Source organism: Cricetulus griseus, chromosome 5 (assembly GCF_003668045.3).
Source record: "Cricetulus griseus strain 17A/GY chromosome 5, alternate assembly CriGri-PICRH-1.0, whole genome shotgun sequence".
Taxonomy (NCBI): Eukaryota; Metazoa; Chordata; class Mammalia; order Rodentia; family Cricetidae; genus Cricetulus; species Cricetulus griseus.
Genome location: NC_048598.1, coordinates 100,967,119 through 100,978,421, shown reverse-complemented (window position 1 = coordinate 100,978,421; position 11,303 = coordinate 100,967,119). Strand labels below are relative to the sequence as shown.

General features: G+C 55.7%; 2 protein-coding genes across 2 annotated transcripts; both read right to left on the bottom strand.

Moving 5' to 3' along the window:
* Positions 1 to 3,133: 3,133 nt before the first annotated feature.
* Fam174c (family with sequence similarity 174 member C) lies at positions 3,134 to 4,899 on the bottom strand. The gene is made up of 3 exons (XM_035445795.1): positions 4,651 to 4,899; positions 3,903 to 4,019; positions 3,134 to 3,455 (listed from the first exon to the last, which is right to left on the bottom strand). Coding segments are annotated over exons 1-3 (327 nt in total). The 5' UTR covers positions 4,860 to 4,899; the 3' UTR covers positions 3,134 to 3,454.
* Positions 4,900 to 6,122: 1,223 nt separating this feature from the next.
* On the bottom strand, positions 6,123 to 9,765 carry Cirbp (cold inducible RNA binding protein). The gene is made up of 7 exons (NM_001244073.1): positions 9,688 to 9,765; positions 7,907 to 8,015; positions 7,722 to 7,828; positions 7,505 to 7,643; positions 7,350 to 7,431; positions 7,010 to 7,080; positions 6,123 to 6,794 (listed from the first exon to the last, which is right to left on the bottom strand). The coding sequence occupies exons 2-7, from the start codon at positions 8,007 to 8,009 to the stop codon at positions 6,778 to 6,780; spliced, it is 519 nt and encodes a 172-aa protein (NP_001231002.1). The 5' UTR covers positions 8,010 to 8,015; positions 9,688 to 9,765; the 3' UTR covers positions 6,123 to 6,777.
* Between the last annotated feature and the right edge of the window lie 1,538 nt (positions 9,766 to 11,303).

The following is an 11,303-nucleotide window of genomic DNA, read 5'->3' as shown; positions in this document are numbered from 1 at the left end:
CACACACACACACACACACACACACACAGGGGTTTGGGGGGCAGGTATGAAATCTTCACTCAGACCTGGCAGTCCCCCCACAAATCTGACCATTGGAATCCTTGTCTCTGTAGACCTGTCCCATCCATCCTTCTTCAGGACAGGTTTTGCTCGGGGATCTGAACTTGTCTGTCAAGGGTGTTCTGGGATCCCACAGGAGAGCATAGGGCCACATGTCACTATTTTCTGCCCATAAAGGTGAGTGACTGGAGGCTTCCCTGCTGGAACATGAGCACCCACCTTGGAATGGGGAAGGATGGGGTCCCATCGACTAGACTGGGTGTTAGGTTCTCAACAGAGCCTGTCACAAGGACACCTAGCAAGGAGGCCACATCCCCAGGCCTCATTTGCATGCTGGGGCCACCGAGTTGAGAGCCGCCTGCTGCCAGTGGATTTGAGCAGAAAGCTTTCTGTTCTTGTCTGTTGTCTCAAGGTCAGATCCAGAGCGGGGACAGGAACAAAGGCGGCTGTCCCCCACTCTACCTCCCGAGCCCGCCGGTCGCTCCTGGCTCCTGATGAGGAGAGAGCAGGGGGGGAAGCTGTTCCAGATAACCCTGCCTGGCCATGATAGTGACAGGGAGCCTTGAAGCCCTGTCTCCTCCCTGAGCAGTCTGCTCCAGTCCACAGGGTCAGTGGTCCCTGGAAACCAGACCCGGCTTTGGAGACACTGGGAGTTTGGAGCCTGAAAAATAAATGTCAGTGAAGGTCAGGGGTCACCAGAGTCAGGGGTGGGTTCAGTAGGATACCTCTTGGGTGGAGATCTGTCCTAGCTACCTGGATCCTTCATCCTCCTTGGGCTGTGCGCTCAGGCCATGGTCCACCCTATCTGATCCACACTTTAATGGCCCTGGCCCAACCTAGTCTGCACTGAGCAACCCTGCCCACCCACCTGCCACTCTGGTACACAGGGCAAGGTCTCAGGCTCCTGATCTTACTGTCTGGCGGCTCCACAGCCATCAAAGGTCACATGGCCAGGCAGGAGGCTAAAAAGATGCAGCAAGGAATTTCTCATTAGAGAATAAATTGTACCACATTGCCCACCAGAGCTGAGGCAGGGCTGGGCAGTGTGTGTGGGTGGGTGCTGGATATGGAGCTGGCCACCTGCAGAGTAAGGACAGGGTGAGTGGGCTGCTCAGCTGCAGCGATAGGCACCCATTGGGGCCCAAAGAAATAAGAATCTTTGGGTCCTGGCAAAGCATAACACCAGAGGACCTCTCCTTCTCCCTCTTCTCTGCCATCCCTCTTTCTTTCTCCTCCCTCTTTCCTCACCCCCCATATCTAGTCCACGCCGCCTCATTCTCCCATAGCTCCTCCCTCCTCCTGCCCATCAGCTTCACCTCCCCTCATGCTCAAGGCCCTGGCCTGGCCCCAAACCCAGCTTCCTACAAGACTGTCCAAGTACCCGCAGACGATGTGCTTGGTTCCCCTGGAACTCCAGTGCCTGCCCAGGCACCCTGGGGGAGATACCAATGCTAGCCTGAGCCCTACTGAGATCTCAGGCGCCTTGGCCTGCTGTCCCCTAGCGGGGCTTTATGCAATTGGGGCCACAGCTGTCAATTGTAACTTCCCAGAGAGATGCAATTGGCCAGTGACATCCACCTGCCCCCATGTCCTCAGTGGAACAGCTGAGGCCCTGCTGAGAGGCCTGGTTTGCCCACGTCCAGGATTGGGGACAGCAAGAGAGGCCTTGGTTTTTATTTTTTGTATATTGTGGTGGAGTAGTCAGAGACCAACTACAGGAGTCAGTTCTCTCCTTTGACCATGGCAGCCAGCAGCTTTACCTGCCATGCCTGTCTGCCAGGCCATGGCTCAGATTTAGGATGGACACAGGTGGCAACAGTGTCTTGAGTTCAAGCCCCTCCCCCTGTCGTGTGTATAGCTGGGGCTGGGAGCAACCCCAGGCATGCACACTCACACCTCATACATAAGCAGGTTGGCCAAGCCCCAAGGACTTCCATCTTGCCTGACAGGCCCCTCTCCTGGCTTTCAGCTGTGCAGAGTGCCGGCTAATAGTGCATTAACCTTGACGGAACTGCCAATTATCTGTGCTAATGCCGGGGTGCGGTGATTGCTGACAGGCGGATGGTGTGGTGGGGCTACCCTCCACAGGGTAGCCACAGGACAGGAGCTGGACAATGAGTTCATGCTCCCTGTGCTCAAGCAGAGGCTGGGGCAGGGGCTTGGGTCTCTTCTGACCTCATTAGACTAATCACCCTGCCTTTTGAAGCTCTAGCAATGGCTGAGCTGTGGTACCAGGGGCGCAGATCACAGAGTTTGGGGTACTGGGAACTAGGCCCATGCCAGAAGACACAATATATAGATGGAGAGTGACCAAGAGGGCACAGGGCCCCCAGAGCTGTGACTCATACGTGCTGGCTTCCCTTGGGTACAGGTTGGGGGTGCAAACCACAGAGGCTTCCTTTGGGCAGCAGGCCTGGCTGAGCAGGAACCCAGCCACTGGAGGGACACGCAGGGACAGACAGGAGTGGGCTCTGGCTAGGCTCTCCATCTAGACCACAGGATGAAAATGACCTGACATTCCTAGTAGGCCTGGGCAATCAGTCTCAGGGACCTGACTCAGGCCAGCTGGAGGGTCAGTGAGGTCTGGAAGTGGACAAACACTGGGTGGCCACATCCACATGACAGGAGCTGGACAATGAGTTCAGGCCACCCACAAGGACAGGAAGGTTGGAGAGTTCTGAAGAGGAGTTGTTCCCTAAGTAACCAGTGCGGTCCTGGGAGCTAGATGGTGTGTGACTGCCACCTGGTGGCAACTTGTTGTTATGACAAAGCAGAGTAGACTGAACAGTTGCCTAGGAAGGCTAAGGCTGTGACCTCAGGCTGCAAGCAACTTAGGCATCCCTGTTCCTCTTCCCCAAAGCTAAGATCATAGAGTGAGGGTGAATCGCTAATGTTGAACTGCAGTCCAGAAGCTCCTGGGAAACTCTGCCCCAGGTGCCAATATACTGAGGCAGAGTGTCATAGCTGCAGCCTTGGAACAAGTTTGAGAAATAAATAGGTCTCTCTAGGGACAGTGACAGCAACAGGAAGGGCCTTGTCCTAGCCAGCCAGGAATGACAATCCTCAGGGGAGGTTTCAGGTCAGCTACAAAGCCACTGCTTCGTTTATTGTCCCCAAGGCAGCAGGAAGATACACATCGAGATCCCAAGGTCCATCTGCTCCATCGTGCCTTGTAGGGCTGCCTTGTTCCTATGGGAGGCAGGATGACAGACCAGCACATGCTGGTCCAGCTTCGGGGGCACCAAGTCTGTGGGCTGTTCTCAGCGAGGTCAGGTCACACTATCCTGGCCCATGTAGTGTCCAGGGGCTGTGCAGGCTCCATCCGGGAATGTTGACACCAGAGCCCAGAGAACACATCTCTCTTGTTCTTGCGCCTGCCATCCCCACCACAACATCTGCAAGGGGAGGGACAGGACAAGACATGGGATCAAGTGATGATGGCTGGATCCTCCTTGCAACCTCGGGAAGAGATGCCCCTTCCAGGTCCACCAGGATAGGAAGAAAGACCACAGAAGGTGTTACCACCTCCTTCAGGAGCCCTGGAAAGCCAGATCTAGTGCCTAAGTGGGTCCTGGCTCTATAGCAGCCACCATCATAACAGGACAGTCAGCCCTGATCAGAACCCCACTGAGTCCACTTTCTCATCTCCAGTGCAGCTCTACTCTGTCCACAATGCCACCTCCCTCCCTGTGTGGCCTGTTTCCATTAAACCTTGCCTCCTTGGCACACTCCCAGTCCCTCACTTGGGGATTCTAAGCAAAAGTTCTCCTTCTAAGGTAGACCCTGAACTCTATTTAGGGACATGGTCTTTTGCTAACTTGTCTCAATGAAGGCCTTCCTACCATCTCAGATTCCTGGTTTCAAAGACAGTCTCTTCCTCGCTGTCCAGAGAGGCCATCTCTTCCTGCTCCTCTGTGTTGGTCAGAAGCCCATACCGCCTTCGCTGTGGCTTCTTGAGTCTGCAAGGGGCACAAACATTCTCAGAGGCTACCATCATTGGTGACATCCAGTCTATGAGACCCATCCCACCCACCCCAAGATCCAAGGCACGATGTGGATGAGTCCTTTCGCTGTAGGAGCTACAAGAGCAACTCTGGGCACAGTGAAAGCTGTGGAGGCACATGCCAGACACAGCTTCCTATTTAAAGCACAAATTGCTGTCTGACAGAGCAGCTGGGAGAAAAATGGAAGATTGAAGGCTTTGGTGTTTTGTCTTGCATTCGAGGCTGACTTTTTAATTCCCTAGCTCAGGTGGCCCTTAACTCCCGTCTCCACTTACCAAGTGTTGAGATGACAGGCATGTTATCCCCACGCAGTGCTGGGAACAGCACCCAGGGCTCTTTTGTGCATGTTAGGCAAAAGCTTTACCCACTGAGCCTCAGCCAGGGAAGTAAGTTTGAAGCCCTTGCAGTCTCCGGCGCGGTTTTTTGCATGCCTGTCATCACAGCACTGAAGAGACTGAGGCGGCTGCCCACTTAGGCCAGCCAGGAGTTAGGAACAGGAGCTAGGCCGTCTGCCCGAGTCACGTGCTCCCCCGCCCACCCCCACCCCCAGTGACTTACTAGATTCTGATTGGACGCACTAACGCACCTAAAAGCCCGGATGAGGAAGTAGAGCGAGATCAGGCCGCTGAGCCCAGTGATTACGTAGAACAGGCGAAGCAGCATGGGGCCCGTGCCTGGGGGCCCCCCTTGTGTATAGTTGCGAGGTACACCTGGCCAGCTGGAGTTTTCGGTGGAACCCGGGACGGCGCACGAGAGGAGCAGCAGCAGCAGCGGCGGCGGCGTGCGCGGAGCCATGCCGGAGCCGAGGCGGAAGTGAGCACAGCCCCGCCCCGCCCCGCCCACAATGCCCTGCGCATCACCGACTTGCTCTCAGTGCCTGCTCGTGGAGACAGGTGGGCGTCAAGACTCCTCCCTCCACGCCCGAGTTATCCCCACTCCCGCCACGTCTCGGACCCAAGCAACACAGTCGGGGTTCTGGGTCACAGCCCTTTATTCAGACAACCCCCCAACGTTCTGCCCCAGCAACCGCCAGCCCCTGCTTCATTCTCTGGTCCTGCAGCCGGGAGTTGCCGTCAGCTCAGGAATTGCCTGGAAGGGAAGAGGAAGGAAAGTTCTGTCAAGGAAAGGCCAGGCCAGCCCCAGGGGCTCTCCAGACCCCCGGGCACCCTGAGCGTCCAGGGACTGCAGCGGCAGACCCCGTGCACTCACCAGGCCAACTGTCTGCAGTCTAAGGCTCTTGCTCCTGGGGAGCCCTCTAGGACCCGAAGTCACAGCCACAGCCGCCATCCCATGGCTCAGGTTGGCTCTCCTTCATCCTGCCAAACAGAAGCGCGTGACCTGGGCGTTCCTGTGGTTCTGCAGCGCCCTCCCACCTCCCAGCCACTCTGCTCCCACCCTCGCCCTCGCGGCGCCCACGTGGCTTGTCCCAAGGTGGCCACGGCCCAGACGCCAGCCAGCGCCCTTCTGCAGCCCGCCTCGAGCAGAGCCCGCTCTGCCCTGCTCAGCAGCCTCACGGACTCTGGGCAAAAGCTAAAGGCAGCATCGCAGGTCTGAAGCCTGTCAAGCAAGGAAAAACATGTCCACAAAGGCAGGTGCCCGGTGGCTCTGGCCGGCCGTGGGACTGGCAGTTTGACTCCACTTCAGGAAGCAAAGGTCAACCCCAGGCCTAAGTTTCCGTCCAAGTGAGGTATAAACCGGAGGGATGCGACACGAGCGAAGGTGTTACCTCAAGGCACAGGCCAGCTGCACAGAGCTAGCGGGGGAGCAGCAGGCGAGTCTTGGAGGGTCTGTGGCTCGCGTCTGTCCCCCGAGGGCTGCGGCTTCGGAGGCTAGCAGAGAATGCCTGGAACTGGCGGGGCGCAGCCGCTAGGCAGCCTCACTGGCCCTGCCTTACACTGGCCGAGGCCTGTGCCGCCCCGCTACCCCTCAATACTGCCCAGTCCCGGTCCCACTTGGCTGCTCGGGCCTCCCGCACTGCCCTGCCTTCCTAGCTGCTCTGCTGGCCACGGAGCCGCAGCTCAGTGTGTCGGCAATGAAAGGGAAATGGTCAGAGTGAGGTTCGTTTCACACGGTCTTTTAATCGGCTTCGTGAAGCCAAAGAAACTGGGTACAAGAATTCCTCAGCCACTGTGAATACAACATCGATGGAGTATGCATATCTTCGGTAAAAAAGGACAATATAAATAAACACTTCCACAGCCTCCCGGACTGCTGCACGTCCCCACGGGCCAGGACCTGTGCCCGATGGGCGGGACCTGCTGCGCTCTGCAGAAGAGCTGGGGGGCTAGAGAGCCATGGCTTGCTCAAATTGAGTCCATTTCATCTCAGGAAGTATGGGCCGCCAGACTTAATGGGCGACCACACAAAAAGGAAAACAACACCACAACTGAAAAACCCGAAAAAACAAAAACAAGTAACCAAAAACCCACACAACCCCGACAATTTAGAGAAAAACAAAAACCCATGGCTCATGGTAAAAAAAAGTAAAATCTGAAGTGCTTTCCAAAACGTTTTTTTATAACGCTTAAAAAGACAGTGCTTCCTTAAAAAGAAAAGTCTGGTCACGAGGCCATCTTGGTCAGAAGCAGGCTGTTGATGGGTCAGAACCGAAAGGACTACAAAAGTGGGGACAAGGTGCTCACTACACAACGTTCAGCGAAGCTCCCCCATCTTAATTACAGCCATGGAAGGACGATCTGGACGCGGAGGGCTTTTACTCGTTGTGTGTAGCTGAGGACAGAAGCGGGACAGTGTAAAGGCACTGGAGCGAGTGCTCCGCCTGCACGGGAGGTGGCACGGGGTTCCATGCACCTGGCGCACTGTTCTGTGCGACAGTTCTGGGAGCTGCACCCCAGGCTGAGTGACCTAAGTTGCTCTTAAGGACACAAGGGTTCACCAAGCCCAACCGCAGGCCACCTGAGTGGCATCCATGGAGCCAGACTTACCATAACTGTCATAGCTGTCTCTGTAGGACCCGCCCGAGCTCCGATAACCATAGCTGCCACCCTGACTCCGGCTGTGGAAGGACACACACAGACACTACAGGGCACAGGCCTAGCAACACTGACTCAGCCCCACACCAGCTACAACTGGCAAGAGTGAGTTCCTTGGGGGAAGTTACTTGCCCTGTACATGAGGCCCTGGTGCCAGCTGGGTGGCTCAGCAGAGAACAAAACAGAAACACCTGCGCCCTTGAGTGGTGGCAACCCTCCCTTTGCTCATAGCCTAGGCCCCACTGTTGCCACCAAGGCTGAGCCACCTCCCTGGGGCTCCTATCTGGCTTACCTGGCATAGTAGTCTCTGGAGCCTCCGTAACCCCCACTCCGGGACTCAAAGCGGCCACCTCCATAGCCCCGGTCTCCTCCACCTGTAAATGACAAAACAGTCAATGAGTCCCTGTAGCAGTCCCACCACCAGCACAAGGTCCCCTCAACACTCACCTCTGGAGAACCCACGGCCCCGGCTGCGACCCCCGCGGAAGAAGCCTCGGCCTCCAGCGGAGCCACCGCGATATCCGCGGGACCGGTTGTCAGAAGACTTGCCAGCCTGGTCGACTCGGATCTGCCGCCCATCCACAGACTGCCAGACAGAGCAGGGTTAGCCGTGCCTATTCCACACCAGACCCTTGCAACCCAAACTGGTTGACCTGATCCTCACCTTCCCATTCATAGCCATCATGGCGTCTTTAGCATCATCGATGTTCTCAAAGGTAACAAACCCAAAGCCTCTGGATCGCTGGGTCTCTCTGTCCTTTACCACCACCACTGCAAGTGAGAGTCATTAATTGTGCCAGTCTTCCCCAGAGAAGAACCTGAGACCAGCGCTCCCTACCCAAGCCTCACCTTCAGAGATCTGCCCGTACTTGGAGAAGACCTGCTCCAGCGCCTGCTCATTGGTGTCGAAGCTCAGCCCTCCCACGAAAAGCTTGCCTTCATCTGATGCCATGGCAGCCTGTGCACACACCACAGATATTTGCTTTGTCTTAAGCTCCTCCAGGGACTGAAGCCAGATAGCACACTCAGTCTTTTAGTTTTTGAGACATGACCTCCCTTTATAGGCCAGACTGGTCTTGAAATGCCCTGCATAAGCTTTAGTGCTAGGGTGACAGTCACTGAAAGCTTCCTGCCCCTTTCCTTCCCTACTTTTGTATATAAAAGTAATCCATGACCTTCCTGGGGAACCTGAGCCATAAGTGCGGGGTCACACCGGTCATCCAGTCACTCAATGAGACAAAGGACTCTGTGGAACAACTTGGGAGAGTGTTTCCAAACAATCCTGTCACTCCTAGCCTTTGGGATATTGGAGGCACAAGGATCAGAAGTCCAAAACCATTTGCAACTACACAGCAAGTCTGATACCAGCCTGGGCTACATGCTCTATGTCAAAAATGAACAAACACACTGGGTGGTGGTGGCACACACCTTTAGTCCCAGCACTCGGGAGGCAGAGGCAGGTGGATCTGTGAGTACGAAGCCAGCCTGCTATAGAGTTCCAGGACAAGCTCCAAAGGTACAGAGAAACCCTGTCTGGAAAACAGGTATTTTCAAGGGGGGGACACGACACAGGGATGTCTTCTGCTTTTATCATCCCAAAACCACATGTAAGACTGTCATACAACTGAGCTGACCTTAAATGGTGGTTCTATGGCCTAAAACAACTGACTTCTAGCCTGCAGTGGCCCTCCATTAGCCCTGGCCACAGGACCCCAAAGTCTGGACCACCCAACCAGAATGGCATGCTGGAAATTTCTTCACTTCGCAAGAGGGTGTGTGTGGTTGGGGACACAGATGACAGCGACTTCCTACCCTCAACAGTTGAGACTTGTTGGTCACAGAAGCTTCATCACTGAAATACACTTTTAGGGTGCTGTCAAGGAGGTGTGACAGTTATGGGATGCAACCTGGTGCCACAGTTCACTAACCAACCAAGGACTTGAGAAGTGCTTTTGCTTGTTGGACTCCAAGAGAAAAGTGGGCCCGAGAGGCGTGACTATAGAAAGGGGCGTGGCATCTAAACAAAGCCATTATTGGCTGCGGACAACCAAGACCCAACGGCTTGGACAACAAGTCCCCTGTAGTATTCCTTGGCCACTCTACCTGGGGAGGAACAAACTTGGAACGCAAAGGGGCAACATTCAAAACTCCATGTGCTTTTTTCCCTCGTAAAACCACACAAGGAAGAGGAAACCGAGGTACAGCAAGCTGGAATGAAGGGTCACAGGCGACCCAGCTCCACATCTGCGGACAACAGGGCTCTGGAGCTAGGCGCGCCCCGCCCCCGGAGAAGCGCATGCGCCACGCGCGCACCCTGCGCCATTCCATCCGGGCACTCGGCACTCCCGCCATTTCGCCGGTGAAGCTTTTCAAAGCCTCGCGGCCGCCATTTTATAACAAGGCCCACCATTAAGTCGGCATCGGCCCGGGCATGACGCGCGGTGAGGACTCCCTCCGAGAGGCGTGAGGCCCCGGTGTCCCGATGCCCGCCTCGCCGCCGGCGGGGCGGACTCCAACCCGGGCCCGCCCCCAAATCCCAGGGGCGTGCCGCTGCGGCTCCGCCTCGCCCGAGAGTCACAGGCCGCCCGCCGCCCCGGGCCCCTCAGAGCCGGTGCCGCCAGGGCCCTCACCGCTGAGTCGGGCAGGTCCCTGACGCGGGCGGGAAGACAGCGCGCCACACACACCCAAGCCTCCTAACGCGCGAGTGCGAGGGGGAGAGGCTGAGTCCCGCCTGATATACCCCACCCATTCGGGCACGCCCCCCAGAACCGCCCACTACGCCTAGCTGACCAATCCGACGCGCCAGATTCGGCAGCTGCGCTTCAGTGGAGGGGCGGGACTATCCCCGGCTTCGTCCCTGCCCGCGCGGAGGCGCTGAGCGTTTTGATTGGCTGGGATGTGCCCCGGCCGCATTCTCCCGCCCCCTAGCGGCCGGAGGGCGGTGACAGCGCGGTTCAGGGGCGGAGCTGACCCACTTCGTTGCTCTCCGCGCGGTTGGTCTGCGGCGGCGAACAAAGAGCTTCAACGCACTGCTTTTTTTTTTCTTTTCTTTTTAATATTACATTTATTAGCTGAAGTGCGTGTGTGAAAGCCAGAAGGCAATTTTCTGGTGTCTCTCCTTCCATCCTTAGGATCAAATTCAGGATTAGCAGCAAGCCCCGTTATCCACTGAGCTGACTCCCAAAACAACTGACTCCTAATGATTCTCTGGACCCAAGGCTCTCAGACATTCCATAAGATCAGTCCTAACACTTTCATCACAATATTAACCACAAAGTCAGTACTCCTCCTTCAGACTTGCTGCAGCGTCTCTCCTGAACCCAACTCAGTTTGCCTGCAAATCTCAACCTGCTCCATAACTTAACTGCCATTTGAATCCTGCTTTCTGCTCACCCCCAACCAGGTGCACATTACAGCTGGCAGAGCACTGCTCTTCTGCATACACCCAGGGCTTCAAGCATGCCATCTGAAGGGACTCCTGACCATGCCCTCAGCCCCTCACTGGAGGGTTCTGGCGGGGCTTCACCCCTGACCACATCCAGTCCCTTAATGGAGGATTCTAGGCAGGAACTTAACCTATAGGTTATAGGTTAAGGATAACCTTAAGGTTATATACCTTCTTATGAGCCAGGGAGTGGTGGTGCATACTTTTAATCCCAGCACTTGGGAGGCAGAGGCAGGTGTATCTCTGCGAGTTCAAGGCCAGCCTGGTCTACAGAGTGAGTTCCAGGATAGCCAAGACCACACAGAAAATACCTGTCTCAAAAAAAAAAAAAAAAAAAACAAAGCATAACAACAACAAAAAAAAAACATGTGAGAAACAAAGCCACATTTTATATGTATGGGTGTTTTTCTTGAATGTCTGTGCACCATGTGCCTGCGTTGTACACATAGAGGCTGTGTTGGGTTCTCTGGAACCAGAGGTACAGACAGCTGTGAACCTCCATGTGGGTGCTGTGAACTGAATCCAGGTCCTCTGCAAGAGCAGCCGGGGCTCTTTACCACTAAGCCATCCTTCTTTTCCTGCCTGCTCTTACCTATGTAGCCCCAGCCTGCTAAGTACCCGGGATAACACCCTTAACAGCAGGCCACGGTACGCCATCTCTTTTCACTCTAGTTCTGAGACCTGAGCGACCTGACTGGTCTTTTCAAGGACCCTTACCCCTAACTAAGGCAGTTCACCCATTAACACTTCAGCACCTTCTGCCCAAGGCACTGACTGGGACAGGGGCCAGTGCAGTGCCCC